The 20,009-nt window shown below is 39.4% G+C and overlaps 1 protein-coding gene across 7 annotated transcripts in view; it reads right to left on the bottom strand.

Annotated features, from left to right (window-relative positions):
* UNC79 (unc-79 homolog, NALCN channel complex subunit) overlaps nt 1–20,009 on the bottom strand; it is a 237,087-nt gene that overhangs the window by 197,163 nt on the left and 19,915 nt on the right. For all 7 annotated transcript variants that reach the window (XM_045073073.1, XM_045073079.1, XM_045073063.1 and 4 more), the window contains exon 2: nt 3,139–3,259. In XM_045073073.1, the coding sequence (XP_044929008.1) occupies nt 3,139–3,259 (121 nt within the window). The remainder of the gene's footprint in view (nt 1–3,138; nt 3,260–20,009) is intronic.

Here is a 20,009-nt window from a genome sequence, read left to right as displayed (position 1 = left end):
TAGAAATAATAATAACTCTGGGGCGCCTGGGTGGTTCAGTGGATTAAGCTGCTGCCTTCAGCTCAGGTCATGATCTCAGGGTCCTAGAATCGAGCCCCACATCAGGCTCTCTGCTCAGTGGGGAGCCTGCTTCCCCCTCTCTCTCTGCCTGACTCTCTGCCTACTTGTGATCTCTGCCTGTCAAATAAATAAATAAATCTTAAAAAAAAAAAGAAATAATAATAATTCTAACTTCCTTGAGAATATCCAAACAGGAAGTCAGAGGATTACTCTGTGAGAATTCATCTCTAATTCTTTCTTCGTGTTTCATCCCAAGAATCTGGATTCTGAAAGCAAGAAGTGTTTCTGAATGTAAAAATCAATGAAAATGCAAAGGGAACCATCTTTTTAGTAAGTAGAAGATCTTACTATACCAAATACCCAGGCCATCTCATCAGTCTTGAACTAACAGTGTAAGTAAAATAAAGAAATGTAGATATGATTGGTATAGATATATAAACCACCAGTGAAAGTGGTCTGTCATAACTTGGACATACAGGACAATAGTTTCTATATTTCTAGTAAGCAAAAGAAATGAAAGAGTTTTGAATTGTTCTTTTATTGTTGTCGTTGTTGTTGCTGTTTTTAATGCTGAGATAGGCAAAGAGAAGAATGAAACTACATTGGGTTCAGCCCAAGAGTTGAACCTATAAGTACTAAAGTCCAACCCATGACATGTTACCCTGCTTGGGTTTTCACTCTTCCTCTTACTACATGTAAATATGTCCTATAGGCTGTCAACTCCACTCTGACCTGCTGCTATGCACAACAAATTGCTAAGTGAGAGAAAGAGCTAAAACATCTGGGAATTGAAATGCTGTCCATGTGACACTTCAAGAAAAGCTAAATTTAACTTCCAAAAAGTTGGCAAGTCTTTGCATGAAGCACTTCCCTTCCTCCCTTAACCTCAGGGACAGCCGAAACTAGGCCTTGGTCTCAGAAGGGAGGCTGGTATTCCCAAAGGCTAAACCCAAGTTTTTACGAAGAGAAGCCTCTCCATACCATGCTAACCAGTAGTACTTGGGAGAAGCAGTGTCATGTAATTATTGAGTGTGTGTGCTGTGGATGAGGACCAGCAGGGTCCAATGCTGGTTCCAACACTTACTAGATGTGTCATTGTGAGCAGTTTATGAAACCACTCTATGCTTTAGTTTCATTGTTTGTAAATGGGTATAAGACTACACTCATTTCATAGAATTATTAAAAGGGATTACATGAGATGACATGTAAAGCACTTGACACCTATAATTACTGGTATTATCACATACAATAGCTATGATAAATGGCAGCCATTTCGTTACTCTTGCCAGTAGGAGTCGTTGCTGATACTGTCTCCCACTGAAAAGGGACTCCGCTCAATTGCATAGAGAAGAGTCTACTTGAGGGACGCCTGGGTGGCTCAGTTGGTTAAGCAGCTGCCTTCGGCTCAGGTCATGATCCCGGCGTCCTGGGATCGAGTCCCACATCGGGCTCCTTGCTCGGCAGGGAGCCTGCCTCTCCCTCTGTCTCTGCCTGCCATTCTGTCTGCCTGTGCTTGCTCTCTCTCCCTCTCTCTCTGACAAATAAATAAATAAAATATTTAAAAAAAAAAAAAAAAAAAAGAAGAGTCTACTTGAACAAATTACCTTCATCCCAGTTTTACCATTTCAATGTTATCACCCATGACCATATCCTAACAATCCATCACTCAAGAAAATGGAAATTTCATGTCTTGCGAACATGGCTTCAGTATCTCAAATTTCCAAAATTCCTGATACAATGACGAAGATTTAAGCAGTAGGCTTTAAAGTGCCAATGGGAACATCAGTTTCTTGGCAAAGTGAATTCAGATTTTCCTTCCTACTGAAAAAACAGCTCTCACTTTGTGAACTCCCAGAATTTGTGATAAAGGAAAGTGCTTGCTTGCCATTGAGAACTCTGACCTCAACGACAAAAAGGAGAATTCAAAAGAGCAGACTCAGATGCTTGTTGTATAAACTTAAACTGCTTATCACTATGAAAATTGAAAAATGCTTCCCCTACAATGTGAAAAGAAGGGAAATTGCCCCTAAGGTCCTCGACTCGGCAAGTATGAAATACCTGGGCAAGTCTAAAATCCATGCATTTGATATACAGAATCCCTTTAAAAGAGAACAGGGGCACTAAGTGTTCTAAAGAAGACAAGGTATTCCAAAGAACAAGAACAAGCCCTTCCCAGCAGGGCTGAGAAGACCAGTAGCTGACTTGATCACATGAAGCCTCTTCTGCAAAGCGTTCAGTCGGCCCATGGCTGAGCCCTGACCACTGGGACCTCCAACACCAGGACCACGCCCCTCAGTCCCCACTGGTGTTCTGTTCCTAATTCTGATCTCACAAAAATGTTGCTAAAAGAAACAGTAGCAAGTCATTTTGCATGTTTCCAAAAATCAGATCTGTAGCACAAAGATCATGGTCAGGAAGGGAGAGACTGAGCCTTAGAATTTAATGGAAAGGAAAGGGCTCCCCTCCCTTCGTGGCTGTGATTTCCCGAACACCTGAGTGGTTCCCCTCCATCTGCCTATTTTTCCTATTCCTAGTGAGAACTGTAAAGGAGGTAAGTACCTTCTGTCTCTGTGTCACAGTCAAAGCGGCCAATGCTTCCCACTTCTTGTTCCCCCCAGAGTGTCCACATCAATTGTCAAACATACTGAACGCAGATGGTTATTCCCAGATCGTACTTCAAGTAATAAGATATACTATAGATAACCTAAATTGCTACTTAATTCTGCTTTTGTTGAAGATCGTCTCCTATTCTTAATTTTAGCAACATAAATTCTCCTTTCCACCCCACTCTACATTAATGCCAGACACAGAACCTTTTACCACTATATAAATCTCTTGAGAAGATGTAAAATGAGGGAAAGCAGGCTGTAGCCATGCAACCCATTTGTTTTTTTCCACTTAGGTCTGTGATCTGATCTGCTACATACCCCCAGAGAACCTGAGTCCAGACTCTTCTGGCAGGGCACAAGAAAACAGAAGGCCCTTCAAAACTTTCAGTTCAATAAAAGCTTAGGCCCCAATCAATTCAGCAGTACTACCTAATAATTCTTTCAAAGTAGAGGATATTTTAAAGCTTACCTTAACAAGGTCTGAGAAAAGTATTTCAGGGTGTTTGCAATATCTGTCCCTGAAGGTACAGGATAAATGTTGTGAAGAACCCGGTTATGATATTCTTGTAAGTACCGAATCTTGGAAGCAACTAGATAAAAGCAAAACAAAAGAAAAAAAAAAAAAGAAAGAAAAATCATCTTGTAATATGTATTAGGTACATAGTTGGGGTTTTTCTTTTTAATGATTAGGTACAGAATTTAATAAATATTTTAAGGAAAATATGTTAAATTTTTACTAGAATTCCATGTTAGAAACCACTTAAAAGACCTTTAATTTTTTATCATTATATTCAGCACACAAATTTTTTTTTTACTTATCTGGCTTAATATCCTATTCATAAATTATCTGTTTTTTTTTTATCACTAAGAAAAGCAGTATTCCAAATCATTTTATAACCACCCCCTAGTTAGCTTATTATTAGCAAAATAATAATAGATATAATCTCTGCCACTAGAGAATTATATTTAAGATTGCTGAACTAAAACTGAAGGAGAAAGCTCAAAGGTCTTTCAACAACACTTCAAAAATCCTAAAATATAGGGAGTCTCTTGCACAATGGCATCAGTCAAAACCAGATTTTTAATTCAATCCATGATCATTAAGACATGTGACGTATTTAGTGAATGTCTGAACAGCAAGAATATGTTATGAGGAGAGTAACTTGGTGAGTATTAAGTAAGAATATAATAACTGGGTGGTAATAAAAATATAAAAAATGAATGTCACATTTTTCTTCCAAGGACTTTCATAAATTAGGAGACTTCCTAATAGCTTTTCTGAGCACGGCTGCTCACATCTTCAAGATTCAGGAGGGACTAAATGGGCTTGTTTACCCTCCTACACCTACCTGGAGTCACCAGCATTGTCCACATTCCTGACCTGACCTTTGACCTGGCTGCAGTGAATGGCCCAGTTCTAGTCATTCCTCTTTGCAAATCCCAAGGGGCCATGATGATCACCGTCTCTCAGGTCTCCTCTTCCACAGAGCTCTCAACACTGTCCATTTGTCCTTTCAATCTTTATGGCTACCAAGGGAGCCTTTTAGGTGGTATGGCTCACTGTCAGCAGTTAACAGAAGACATATCAAGTCCTGGAGAAGCAAGGTCTTGCTGTTCCCAACAGCCCACGGATACAAGCTCCTGGACGCATTCTAACTGAAACGCTGGTGTAAGCAACTTAAGAAAAGTCAAAATGCTTTTGACAGGCGTGGGACGTAGAATCACAGAATGATGATATATCACAACTGGAGGGACCTTAGGGACCTTTTCCCAAAACCATGTCATTTTAAAGATGGGGAAAATGAGGCAATTAAGTTGTCAGTGGCAGAGCTAGATCAGATCTTATACCCCTGGCCCCCATCCTGTGCTCTTTCCGCTGTGACATACTCTAGAACACGACTCTTGAGAGGAAGTCAATATGCAGATAGTGGGTGTTCGCTGCATGATATCAAAGCAATTCCCAGCTGTTTTTAGGTTAATCGTTGATTCTAAATCCCACATATACCATTGATCAAATCTGCCTTTTCTCCCTCCTACTACCTGTACTATTTCCCTAATATGGTTAGCATTTCCCCACAAAAATAAGTCTGCATGGCAGATAATAATACCTTGACTTTGTATAGACATCACCTCTGAAGAAAGCAACAAGTTTATATCCATTGTCTCAAGGAACCCCAAAAGTATTTGGTTGTAAATAACTTTTTTCCTGAGATAAGGTAAAAAGAAGCGATACTTGAAGCTCCTACATAATTTACAAAAACCCATTTCGTTCTCGGTGTTTTTGATCTCAGTGTGTTCACCGCCTTTTTAAAATCCTGTGACAGGGACCCCCCACACACATTAATACATAGTTTCTGAGATCAATACTCAGCAGCATGTGCCTGCTGCTCACCCACCATCACAGTAAAGCTTTGTTACTATGACTTCTCCCAGTTTTAATAATCAGCAGGTTTCGGTCAAGTATTTCAGGAACACCATTAATCATTCTACCACCTAAAAAAAGGTGTTGATGGGGCAGGTTGTGGACAATAAACTCATGTGAAGAGAAAAGCCAAAGATCCCAAACTCAGCGTTTGCTCATAATTTAAGAGCTACAAAACTGGCACTACACAACAAAGACAAGCATTCAAAACTGTGTGTGGAATGAATGAATATTCTTTTTAAAGTTCCTTTTGTTAAAATGCAGCCGTGTCTCCTTTCAACAGGTATCCAAACATGCAAGGGAGAACAAAGAAAAGAATCCTTCCCTACTTGGAGACCTCTTAATATTTTACAAATGTCACATTGCATTGTCTTTATTTACTTACCTGTTTGTTTTCTATGCCAGGTTGTAAGTTTCTTGAAGGTAGAAACTGTGTCTGACTCCTGTCTCTATCCCAAGCCTAACACATTGCCTGCCACTTGGTAAGCAGTTGATACATTTGCAGGATAAATGAACAAATGAATTATCACTTTGATGATATCCCCTATCATTTGCAGGTGTTGGTTCTGTAATATATACATGTCTGTCTCCCACACTAGATTGCTGCCTCTTTTTATTCCTAATGCCAGACGTCTAGGAGGTGGCCAAAAAAATAACCGATGAGTAAAGATGGAAACGGGGCAGAAAGAATGAAGGGGAGAGAAAGAAGAACAAAGATAGTGGTGAGTAATCATGAAGGACAACTTCTAGAACTGGTTGGAAAAATGGTCACACTAATTTTTACATTGGTGAATGCAACAAAATCTTAGTGGTGGTAGACTTATTTTTAAATAACTTTCATGTTTTCGACTATTGGAGAACATCCAGGAAGGCCCCTGACATACAGTGATTTGTAATTGTGCTGGGGAGGTGACTAGAACACATCAACCTTTCAACTTTGTGCACCCAAAAAAAAGGTGGTTTGGCTGGTTGCTAAGCCCATGTGAGCCACCAGCAGCCTCACTGCAGCACAGAGGTCTTACTCTTTACTCAACCATGTATTGCTGCATGAATATTGCTGCAGAAAGTCAGATAGTTGAGATATACAGAAATGACCTCCAAACTCGACTGACCCTCAGACTACATTTCTCCAATAAGCTCCTTCTACTACCTTCTTCAATCACTGCTTCATCTCTCTCCGTGTTTTCCAAAACTCCCCCACACCCACTCTTTTCCTTATACTTTTAAGAAAGCAGACGCCATCTGTTAGGGACTGCATGTTACCCTCCACCCCCAAAATCATATATTGAAGGCTTAATGTCAAAATGTAACTGTATTTGGAGATAAGGCCTTAAAGTGGTGATTAAGTCAAAATTAAGACCCTTAGAGTAGGCTCTAATCCAGTCTGCCTGGTGCCCTTCTAAGAAGAGGACATTAGGATATAAGACAGACACCAGGGATACATGTGCACAGAGAAAAGGCCATGTGAGGACAGGAGGAAGGCGGCCATCTGCAGCCCAAGGAGACAGGCCTCAGGAGAAACTAAAGCTGCTGACACCTTGATCTTGGACTTCTGGCATCCAGGACAGCGAGAAAATTAATTCCTGTTGTTTATGCCACCTAGTTTGTGATGGCAGCCTAGCAAACTAATACACCACCACAGAGGAAATTCTCCAAGAGTGTAAGTCAGAGCTAAGAGTCCAAGCTCTGAAATCAAACAGTTCTGGATCAAGACTTTGGCTCTACCTCTATTCATCCCCCATTTCCTCATCTGTAAAATAGGGATAATCATACCAACCTCATGGAGCTACTGTGAATTTTAAGTCCCCGTGCCAACCACTTTGCATAGTACCTAGTACCTACTCAACACAGAGCAGACAGCAAAGCCTACCCACATCTCCTTCTTTCCTCTTCCAATCAAACATCATCAATAGGACCACTAGTGTTCCCCTCCCACTAAGTCATTTCCATTAGCATTCAAATAAACTCTAGAATGTCCCTTGTTAAAAGGAAACCAAAAACCTCTCCCTGACTTGACATTCCCATCCAGCACTGGCCTCTTTCTTGAGAGCCAAGATTATAAGTTGTGTACAATCTCTCATCTCTCCATCACTTCCAATTCTTCTATTCACTCCAGTCAGTCATGCACCTGTACCCCTGCACTGTCTCTCCTTCTCCCACCATCACACGGAGCCTCCACATTGCCAGATCCAATGGACACTTTCTAGTCATCATTTTAGCAGACCTTTCAACACATTCCATACAGCCAAGCCCTTCCTCCTTGACACTCACTCCCACTGGCTTTGCAGCGACCCCACATTCTCCTAGCCTTTCCCCATTGCTTGATGTTTCATATCAGATTTCCTCAGGGCTCAGCCCTAGACTCTTTGTTCCACTCACTCCAGATTCTCTCCACAGCCAATCCCATCCATCCATAGTGCCTACAGCATGATCTGTGCCAACAACTCTTAAATGCGTATCTCTGTCCCAGACCTGTAGCTCTTCTGGGTAACAGACCTCATCTATTCAACATCTCTCCTTAGCAGTCACAGATATTGCAAGGTAAACGTGCTCCATGCTGAACATTTTTCTCATCCCTTACCCCTCAAAAAAACCTACTCCACCATCTATGCAATATACCAAGTCACCCCAACAAGGTATTCTAAAAATCATCCCTATCAGCTCCTGTTCCCTCTCCCTTACACCCTCAATCCAACCTGTCACTAAGTCCTGTCAATGCTATCACCAGAATATACCTCCAATCGCTCTTCTGTTCTTTATCTTCACTATCGTAACTGGGCACCATCATCTCCCAATCAATTGTAAAAGTCTACTTACTCATCTCCCTGGTTCTCTCTTGCCTCTTTCCAGTTCTTCCTCCTCAGAGCAGTCCAAGAGATCTTTTCAAAATACAAACCATTTCATGCAAATCCTTCAGTGGCTGCCCATAACCATCAGAACAAAATCCCAAATCCCTACCATATTATACAAGGTCCCTGCCTCCTTTCCAACTTCATGTCATACTTTTAGAGCCAGATACATTGGTTCTTGCTTCAGTTTTCTGAACTGGTCAAAGCCACTTTTTGGCCTAAAAACCTCTATAATGCTTATCACTCTTCCTAGAATGTTTTTCCTTCCACGTTTAACAGGCTAACTCCTACTGTTACTCCAAGGCTGACTTAAAATATCACTTCCTTATGGATGTCTTTGCTGCCTTCCCTGTCTAAACAGATTCTCTTTCCTCCACCTTCATTTTGCTTTATCATAACACCCTATTCTTTTTTCTTCCACAGTAGTTAGCACAATTCTTAATAGCCATTTGGATAATGTTTTACTTAACAAAACTGGGATCATATATTAGTTTTAAATCATTTTTTCTTTAAATCTCAAGCATTTTCCTATGTCACTATTTTTAAATAACAATCCATTCCTATTTTTAAATTTCTATCAGTCTTTGCTTATTATCATATAAAGGCAAAAACTTTAGGTAAGTCCAATGAAAAAAAATAAAAATTATCTAAAGACCCACTACTCAGAACTATAGTTACATTTTTGTGTTTTATCCTTCTACAAAATTTTCTCTGCAAAAATATACATTTACAAAATTGGGATTAGACTGCATATAGTTCTAGAATCTGCTTTCCTTGCTTCCCATATCAGAATACATTTCTGCATCTTCATTTTAATGGATATACATTTTATCTATGTAAGTAAATTGTAAATTTTTTCACCAATCATCTGAGATTTGGGGTTATTTTTCAATCTTCTAGTCAATGTTGCACAGAATATCCTTTCAAACATGAGCACACATCTTTAGCTATTTCCTCAGAATACATTTTCAGACACAGAGTTGCTGAGTCAAACAAGAAATACTCAGTTCTAAGCATCTGATAGGGGCTGCCTGGGTGGCACATTCAGTTAAGCACCCAACTTTTGGTTTCAACTCAGGTTTCAACTCCTGATCTCAGGGTGGTAAGATGGAGCCCTGTGTCAGTCTTCATGATCAGCGGCACAGTCTGCTTGAGATTCTCTCTCCCTCTGTCCCTCCTGATCACACTCTCTCTCTCAAATAAATTAAAAAAAAAAAAAAAAGAAAGAAAGAAAAGGCTGTTAAGGGGAGCTTACGTGGGTGGCTCAGTTGGTTCAGAGTGTCTGCCTTCGGCTCAGGTCATGATCCCGGGGTCCTGGGATTAAACCCCACATCAGGCTCTCCCCTCAGAGGTGAGTCTGCTTTTCCCTCTCCCTCTGTGATCTCTCTTACTTTCACTCTCTCTCAAATAAGTAAATAAAATCTTTTTTAAAATAAATAAATAATTTAAAAAGCTGTTGATAGGAACAGAGATACTTTCCTTCAGAAAGACTCTTTCTCTTTGTATACCAGTCACATACATATGAATAATAATGAACAGTGTTTACTGAATGTCTGCTATTCATCAGATGTTCCATACACATTATTTTTAATCTTCACAATAACCTTTGGAGTAGGTTTTATCATTGCCATTTACAGTTGAATAAACCAAACTCAAGAGTAATTGACTTAACCAAAGGCAAAAAGCTAGTAAGTAGTAGACCAGATAGTTTCCCTGGCTTTAAGCCAGGTATTTCCACCGGGCCCTGCTGCTCTTTAATTACTTTTACTAGCTTAATAATATTTAATTGTATGATATAGCATGAAATATTAATCCTGTCCCTATTTCACTTTTTTTTTTTCTACTTTTTGATGACTGGTTATTTGATGACTACTACTTCTGTAAGGAATACTGCAGTGAACAGATGAAATATTAACCTAAATGTGTTTTTTAAAAAACACACACAGGGGCACCTGGGTGGCTCAGTGGGTTAAAGCTTCTGCCTTCAGCTCCAGTCATGATCCCAGGGTCCTGGGATCAAGCCCCACATCAGGCTCTCTGCTCAGCAGGAGGCCTGCTTCCTCCTCTCTCTCTGCCTGCCTTTCTGCCTGCTTGTGATCTCTGTCTGTCAAAAAAATAAATAAAATATTTAAAACACACACACACACACAGAACTTGTTTACTTCATTGGTCCCACAGTTTTCTCCTTGAAAAATCAAATCCCTTTAATCCTTCAGAGTCACACCATCCATGAAGCCTTCTTCAAGAATAAGAAGGCTTCTTCTTCTTCTTGACTATAGCCATGATCACCACTCCCTTTTCTGACTGCTCAGAGCACTCCGTATCTGCCTCCAAAATTTTGTCACTTCATTATATAAATGTGTCACTAATGATAAACTGTTCCAGATGGTTCTAAATTAGTTTCATGTTTGCAAACTTAGTAATTCTAACAACACCTTAAGAACTTTGAGGATGCCAAAAACAAAAACCAAAAAGCAAAAAACTAAAACAAAGCTTTGAAGATACAATTGTGCTAAACATCATTTCGAATTTCCTCAGAATTTGTCACAATGCTAGGTGCACCAAAGACAATGAACCTTAACAGTGCAGTGGTTAAAGTGGATTAAAAGCTTTAATGTCAACTCTGTTATACCCTATTAATGCTCTCTAAATTCATTAAAATTTTAATGTCATGTATACAAATAAGTAATTGCTAAGTAAAATGTGTTTGTGTCAAATAATGCAGAAATTTTTTCATGATTTTTTCTCCCATCTCTCATTCAGTACAACTCCAAATAATCATTTCCCTTGATCTACTCCAAAAATTTTTAAAGGTTCTTCATTATCATTTGCAGAACTTATTCATTTTTTTTCTTCAAAAATTTTTTCTTTTCATGACTTGGAACCTAAACATTGTGGGTACCTGTCATGGAGCCATCACGGGGTCCTGCAGAGAGATCTGGAATGCAGTGTCAGTCCCCATCTGCAGCTATGTGTGACCTCAGGCAAACCATTTAATATCTCTGAGCCTCAGGGGTTCTTATTTGTTTGCTTTGATTTGTTCTCCTCTGGTTTCACCAAATGAGAAATTAAAACAATACTTCCTCTACATTCTTTACAAAAGCTAGTGATTAATATTCTAGATTTGAAAGCATACCCCCTACTTCCATCTTATTTTTTATTGTTTTCTTCTTCCACTACATAAAGTGAAAGACTTTATGGATTTGCTGTCATTGCTCCCTTTTAAATGATTCATCTTCTTTTCGGCTAAGCTTTCACTGAGAAATGACAGACATAAATAAAGAGGTCTGTACATACTTCACGAATTTGGAATACTGTAAATATTTACCATGATGGTTAAAATAAAAAATTATGCTTGTGCCTTTTTCATGTCTTCTCTTGATTAGAGAATCAGAAAGGAATCAGACATCCTTCTTAATCATCTTGCATATCTTAATTCACCATTTTTGTGTCTTCCAGGTCCAGAAGATTCTACTTGTTGGTGCATATGGCTCTATCTGTAAGTCATCTCTAAATAAAATCTACTCTCTTCTCCAACCACACTGACATCACCTTAATTTAAGCCTGCAAAATCTCTTTCCTAGATTATTGCTCTGACATCCAGACTGAAACCCTTATGGTCCCTTTTCACATGATCTTCCAGAGTCATCTTTCGAAAATGCAAATCTTCCCCATTTCCTGCTGGTTGAAATCCAAACAATTAGCTAGAAGAGCCTAACATGAACAAATCCCTGCTCATCTGTCAAGCTTCATCTGTCTTTTCCATATGTATCACGGATCAGCCATAAACGACTTGCAAAAACCCCAATTCATAATGCTCTTACCTTTCCGTGGTTTTTGCCCACTATTCTCTCTACAGGAATGCAATCCATACTTAACTGCTTGGCCAACTCTTTATAATTCTTCAAAGTTTAACTGTAACCATTTCCACTGTAGATAAGTAACTTACCCTACCACAAGATGCATCTCCTTGGTGCTTTCCTAACACACAGGGCTTCCCTCTATCATAGCACTCACCACTATACACTGTAGTCATTATCACAGTGTCTCTTCCACTAGGCTGTCAGGTCCTGGAGATCAGAAACCAACTCTTGTTTTTGCATACCCAGAATTTAGTTAAGTGTCTGGTTCTAAATGAGTGTCTGGTGAAAGAGAATGAATGAATGAATTCACATATCACAGGATTCTTGGTCCAGCAAAGCTGTTTAGAATTTATATTCCTTTCATTGACTGGTTTTGGATCTTGGGTATGACACTAATTCCCTCCTCCTTTCCTTCCAATTTCTTGTAAGAAGGACAATTTGTATCACAAGACCTACTATATCACTTTCTCCCAAAGTCCCCAATTTCACCACTAGCCATCTAGGGGTCTGGTTGAAAGCTGACTGAAGGACTGAGGATGGGCTTGTGTCTATAAAGACGGAGAGAGGGTAAAAGAGTGAGAAGGGCAGACAGAAAGCCCCACTCTAAAGAATTAACTGCATGAGAAACCGGGTATGACCTTACAGTCATAGAACAATGTGTGCCCTACTCCCACCTGACCAGCTCAGGACACAGACTCGGGGCTGAGGAATATAAATGGTCCTCATCCTCTGAGTCAGTTTCAACTGAAGATTAGAACTATGCACCTCTGGGTGCAGGAAAATAAAACACCCTTCACACAAGCATACCCTTATGAAAAATAATTGGGGAAAATAACTTTAGGAGGAGAAGTGGAAAATATACAGGGCCTGGCAGAGCTAAAATTGGACCCATTCTATTCAGATGAGTTAGACTCCCTTTCTCTGCTGCATAAGGACCACAGAGAACTCCCGAGGGCAGAGGTACCCAGGCTACCCCATGTGAAGACACAATTTGAACCTCTGATACTGGTAAAGAATTCAGTCTGACAGAACTTTGGTTGGAAGATAAGGTTATGTCAACATATCAGAATTTGGAGTCTTGTCTACTGTCCATTGAGCATAAATTTAGCCCAGTCACATTTAAAAGTCCTCATTAGTATCTAACTTCTGTCTATCCTTTATTTTTACATGGAGCTGTTGGAGGGTATGGTTTGGTTTTGGCCTTTTTATTTGTTTACTTTTTACTAGCAGAATTTTAAAACACATAGAAGTAGAGAGAAAAATAAAATGAAGCCATGTATCACTAAACCTCACTATCGCATTTGGTTTTTCATCAGATCATTTCACTTATAAACACATAAGTAGGATTGCCTGGGTGGCTCAGTGGGTTAAAGCCTCTGCATTCAGCTCAGGTCATGATCCCCGGGTCTTGGGATCAAGCCCCACATCGGGCTCTCTGCTCAGCAGGGAGCCTGCTTCCCTCTCTCTCTCTCTGCTGCCTCTGTCTGCTTGTGATCTCTATCAAATAAATAAATAAAGTCTTTAAGAAATTAAAAAAAAACACACATAAGTATAATCCCCAACTAAAAGAGGCTTACAATCACAATACTACTATCACATCTAATAAAATTAATAAATAAATCCCTTAATATCAGAAGCCAAACAAGATTTACAAAGGACATTTCACAAATTGCATCTGCACCCCTTCCTCATTCCCTTCCGGTATCACAACTGCAAAGTGCACTCACCAGCTCCTAAGGAAGGCTTGAGAACACAGAGAGTATGGGTGTGTGGTCTCTTTATTCCGTTTCTGCCCCACATCCCAGCTCCTCCAAGTCTCTCATTATTTCACTATACATACATAATTTTCTGCAGCTACTACAAGAGTCAGCTCAACCCTCTTCCTCACCTCACTCCCAATAACTAGAGTTTTTCACACAGAAAAAAAAAGTTCTATTTCACAGACAGAAAGATGGAGGAAACAAGAGTTTAAAACATATGGGGCGCCTGGGTGGCTCAGTGGGTTAAGCCGCTGCCTTCAGCTCAGGTCATGATCTCAGGGTCCTGGGATCGAGTGCCGCATCGGGCTCTCTGCTCAGCAGGGAGCCTGCTTCCCTCTCTCTCTCTCTGCCTGCCTCTCTGTCTACTTGTGATCTCTCTCTGTCAAATAAATAAATAAAATCTTTTTAAAAAAAAAAGAGTTTAAAACATATAGAAAATTAGGGTCAACTAAAACTAAAACCCAGCCGTCATTTTAATTTGGGCTCTTCTACTTCTAGCTATGAAAAACTCGGGTAAAGTAATGAACTTCTCTGAACCTCGATTTCCTAACCTATAAAATGGGGATAATGATATCTATCACTCAGGATTGCTAAAGGATCTTTAAATATTACATAAATAAACTATTCAACACAATGACTGGCATAGCAGACAATAAATCGCTACTGTATTAGCAGTTACATGTGTGATCCTTCTCCTTTCCCTTTCCCAGTCCAACCAATACCCTGAACTTTAAAAATGGAAAAACCTGTGGAATAAGGAAGACAAATACAAAGCAGTCATCTTTTATCAACAAAAATCAAATATAACCTCCTACACACACACACACACACAACCTATTACTGCATTTGGCACTGAAATCCAGCTTTATATCCAGAGACTTATCTTTTTTAAAAGATAAAAAATAAATCTAGCTAATAATAAAGACATTCCAAAATGGAGATGTGGGGAGAACAATTGTTTGGGAGGTCTAGCGAGAAATCAGGGTTCTTCACAAATCCTTGATCAAAGAATGATCCTTCTTCTTTGGGGAAAGGAAGGTCATCCTCTTCAACTGAAAGCAAAATGTCATAAAAGATACAAATGAAGGGTGGGGAAAAGGATATACCTATTTAGAGAGCTAAAAGAGCCAAATCTCCCCTCAAAAGCAAAAAAGATGTCAGATGTCACAAATTTCATTGTCAATTTGTCCAAGCATTCATATACTTACATATATGGACTTCAGTTGGTTTTGGTTCCAGGTGACAAACTTTACCTGGACCTTTCAGCAGATAGGGGAGATCAGTGACGAACACGTTCTTTGGCAAGTGATGCCAACGCCATCAACATCATTACATTGTAGACCATCACATTATCATCAACAATTACCTTTAGCATAGCCATTTACATTTTTCAAAGCATTTCCATAGGCATTATTCAGTTACATTTTTGAGCAACTAACTTGTGAGAAACAATATATCAGGTGCTATAGAGAATTTTAGACATCAAGTAAAAGTCAAGCAGCAAAAGGGAAGGAAAAGGTATCAGTACTCTCACTTGTTTGTTTATCAGATACTGACTGAACACTCACAATGTGCCAGGCAGGATAAATCAACAACATAAAAGTCATAATCCTCATTCCACTGGTCACAATAATCCCAATAATAATTCCAAATCCTAAGCATTTGCTTTGTGACATAAAGACAAAAATAATAGTTATGTTATTATTTTTTAATTATTATTATCCCCATATTACTGATGAGAAAAGCAAAGCTTTGGAGAGGTTAAGTAACTTGCCTAAGATCACATAGGAGATAAATGACAAAACCACCTTCTGACATGTCACCTATAAAGAGAAACAACTGAACTAGTTGTGGCCCACCATATATCTTTTAGCACATTTTAAAAAAACAACACATAAATACATAAAATCATGCTTTTATGCACAAGTTAGTGAGACCTATCCACTTGCCAACTGGAAAGTCTTTTTTTTTCCCACCTGGATAAAGTCTAACATGGAAATACTTCATTTTCCAGAAATGGGACAATTAGAGTGAAGAAAAAGGGGAAAACGATTTGAGTCGAAAGAGAACACTACTGTTCTAGTGTCTATTGCACTACTGGTCAGGAGAGCTTGTTCTAGGAACCATGAAAGTCCAATTTCATGATGTGCTGGGGAAAATGATAAAGACAGTGCTTCACACTGAGTGTTTCGTGGTATTAGCAATGGTTTGACATGGAATATGGAGCTCTATTTTATTTTAATGCAATCAAGTTAGGTTACAGAAGTTTGTTCTTTAAAGTTTCTAGGGTAACCTCCTCAGATCAAGATTTCAAAACTGAAGAACCAAAGAGGTCAAATTTTAAGGACTTCCTACCCGATCCAAAGAGTGACTCACAAACTTACACCTTCCTTCTGGTGTGACAAGACATCCAAAGACTGTACTTGAAACTGCAAGGTTGGGGGTGGGTAGAAACAGGAGTATTACTGATTTGTTCAAGGAAGTATAAATCCAAACACAGATTTAGCAGATGAAAACTAGAGAATGTTTTAATCTCTCACTGCTAAACTGCACTGAGCTCTCTATAATCATAGATTTTTCAGGAACTGAGGAGCTATTCAGTAGAAATTAAATAATTTCAGAGATATAAACAGAGGCTGATGACTATGAATCATACTTTAAGTTTCTACATCTAAGTGCAATACTAAGACACATCTGAATTGTCAACCATCTATCCAATCAATGTGGCTCCATTTCAAAGCAAAATGATTGCACCAAAAATAAATGATACTGCCTGAGAAGATACAGCTATCTCAGAATTGCCTAAATAAGATGATGAATTATAGACAGCACTGTCTTGAAATGCAAATATCTGGTTATGTGGGACAAACTTGGAAATACCTGGGATCCTGCTTTCCTGTTAAAGTACATTGTCTTCCGTGACAGCTCTAAGTCCAAGCTGAGATTCACGACCGATCAGGAGTTCAAATTCAGACATGCTATGACTCAGAATATATGATATAATACTCAAGAATAATTCAGTCCACCATGCAATATTTGCTCTAACTTGACCAAAACTGAACAATTAAATATAAAATCGTAACTCTTTAGAGACTCTTTCACAACGTGACAGGCACCATTCTAAGCATCTTAGCCTTTTAACTTCTGTAAACCTCACAACAAGCCGATAAGATACGTGCTAATTTATTCACCCTGCCCTTCTTTTTTCTAAGTATGAAAAAAAAGAATTTACCATCAATTCTTTTAAATCATGCCATCTATACATTATTTGTTCCTTTACTCATTCAGTAAATATTCCTTGGGGGTCAATGATGTGCCAAATCCTGGGGATCTAATAGTACATGAAACAGCTACTCTGAGCTCATGATGCTTATAGTAAAGTGTGAAAGATAAATCAGGAGGGCAAAAAATTGTTCCACACATCTATAAAGAAACACACACACACACACACACACACACAAAAGAAACACTCAACGGAAAAAAAACATACAAGGAGCTACAACAGAGAACAAAGGCGGCGACAGGAATGCTTTCCTTACGTAGGGTGGTTTGGGAGTCCCCTCTGAAAAGATTATATGTAAGTTAAGATATAAGAATGACAAGATGTGGGCGCCTGGGTGGCTCAGTGGGTTAAGACACTGCCTTCGGCTCAGGTCATGATCTCGGGGTCCTGGGATCGAGTCCCGCATCGGGCTCTCTGCTCAGCAGGGAGCCTGCTTCCCTCTCTCTCTCTCTCTGCCTGCCTCTCCATCTACTTGTGATTTCTCTCTGTCAAATAAATAAATAAAATCTTTAAAAAAAAAAAAAAAAAGAATGACAAGATGCTGGACATGAAAAAATGGAAGTTTCTGGGTTCAGACCACAAAGTGAACGCAACCATCCAAATCATAATACCTGGAATGCACCAAACTACAGTAAAAGGATTTTTTAAAGATTTATTTATTTAAGAAAGAGACATAAAGAGAGCAAGCAGTGGGGAGAGGCAGAGGAGGAGAGAGAGAGAATCCTGAGGCAAACTCAGCACTGGGCACAGAGCCTGACACGGGGCTCAATCTACCACCCTGAGATCATCCATGACCTCAGCTGAAACCAACAGTCAGACCCTTAGCCAACTGCACTGCTCAAGTGCCCCTAAAAGGATTTTTTAAAGACAAGAAGAAAGGGACAATACACAACAAGACACTCAAAAATGTAATTCTGGAAGCTTGAAAGCCAGTAGACAGGTAACAATTGACTTGGCAGAATTCCAGGCCAGCAGCAAGGGAAGCTGAGGTCCAGTGATGTGCATCTCAGAATTCTCAAAAGGCTGGAATTGGCAGTACCAGATGGCTCAGGCCCTGGAGGCGTGGGGCAGGAATAGGAGCTAAAACAAGAGGGAGTGGCTGAAGGCTATTTAAGAAGCACCTGGGTCCTTACATTTTCTCCCCTACTTCATCCCGGAGAGTACCTCTCCCTAACTCAGTAGATCTGAAGTATATTACCCAAAGAGAATATACACCAGAGGGTCTCTGGAATGGAAGAAACCAAACCCAGTTGAAGACCAGAGCAACAGACCTATCCCTAGGAAATGTGGTGGCTATATGAAATGTGAATACAGAACACAAAACCAAACCAACCCCTACTCCCCAACACCTAGCAGTCAGACCCTCACTTTTCAGGCTGGAGGAATGCAAAACCTCTTCTTTTTCCTCCTTCCTTCTGTGAATCTGACCAATCAAAGAGGAAAGATCTGAAGATAGACTGTGATATGAGGGGCTCCCCCAATAAATAGCTCACCAATATGTACAGGTTAGCTTTGTAGTCCCAGCTCTTAACCATGAGTAGATAGCAAAGAATGGCCAACCATCTAATATGGAAGACATACCAGAAAGAATAAAAAACCAACTTGGAGAAAGAGAAACTATGTAGAAGAAGAAAAGCTTTAAGACTTTTTATTTTTAAAGAATTATTTATTATTTATTTATTTGAGAGAGAGAGCATGAGCAAGGGTTGGGGGGAAGAGAGGGAGAGTGGGAAGCAGACTCCATGCTGAGTATGGAGGTGGATGCGGGGCTCGATCCCATGACCCTGAATTCATGACCTGAGCCAAAAGCAGACACTTAACCCACTGAACCACCAAATGGCCCAAAGAAGAAAAACTGTGGAAAAAAAAAACTTATTATTATCAGAAAGATTAGAGGCTCTACCCATGAATGAATGCTGAGGTGCTATAAAAAAAAATACACAGAACAGAACAAAAGAGAGTTCTTATAAATTAAAAAACACAATCTAGGAAATAAATCATTATTAACAGAAGGGCTAGAAGATAGAGTTGAGAAAATTTTTCCAAAGTATAGCAGAAAGAGACAAAATAAGAGAAAAATGATTAATCCAGGAGGTCCAACATCAGAATAAAGGAAATCCAGGAAAAGGCAATAGCAAAATCGGATGGGTTTAAAATCATCAACAATATTGGTTAAGAAAATTTTAGAAAATGACAGATTAAAAAGACCCATGACAATAAATAAAAATAGGCACATTACAAGGCATATAATAGTGAAATGTCAGAAACTGGTGACAGGAGAAATATCCTACAGACTTTTAAAGATTTTTTTTAAATTCATATCAAATCAGAAGAGCTTTGGATTTCTCAAAAGCAATACTGGAAGCAAGACAAATAATGAAGCAAAGCCTTTAAAACTCTGAAAAAAAAATACTTGCAAAGTAGAACAAACTATAAATCAACAATTAAGCATGTTTAGACATTCGTGGTTTCAAAAAATGTATTTCCCATACATCTTTTCTCCTGGGAAAGACCTGGTTGTGCATGAGCACAAAGGGCCATCAGTCAGTATGAAAACACTATATGTTGTTCAAGAGACAGACTGTTCAAAGATGTCATCACCAAGAGCCCCACAGCCCATATACTGGATTTTTGACCCAAAGCAGAATGCCTGAGGGACTATAGCCCAGATTCTCTTTGTTCTTGAGTCAGTGAAGTTCCTATACTCTTCCACAGTCTCCTGAAACAGCTAAGGACACTCATTTTATTCCCAAAGAAGTGTTCTTCCTCGACCTACTTCTGAGAACTAGCGAGAGACATATTGATCTTAAGTAAAAAATACAGAGTAACCCACTCCCTCATCACATTTTTGCCAAAAGTCTAGTACTTGGCACACACTGCCATGTCCACCCAAATTTCCAACAATGGTAAACCCTGCTTTCCTTGGACAAGCTCTCTCCTGACCTTGCTCAGTGATGTCCCCAGAAGGGCCTCTCAAGGATACCGAAATCACACTGTGTCCCAGACACTCTGTTTGGTTTATCTTCGTGATAGGAGAGACGGCGCAGAATTCCGCATACGATTTCAAATGAATAATATATACTCATGTACCAACCACATTTAAAAGGCAGTCCATTCCTTGTACTTTCCTGTATCCAGCTCTAATTTCATCCCCCTCACTTAT

Source organism: Mustela putorius, unplaced genomic scaffold, assembly GCF_011764305.1.
Source record: "Mustela putorius furo isolate JIRA1106 unplaced genomic scaffold, ASM1176430v1.1 tig00000129_pilon_pilon_pilon, whole genome shotgun sequence".
Classification (NCBI taxonomy): domain Eukaryota; kingdom Metazoa; phylum Chordata; class Mammalia; order Carnivora; family Mustelidae; genus Mustela; species Mustela putorius.
This window is presented reverse-complemented; position numbering and strand designations above follow the sequence as displayed.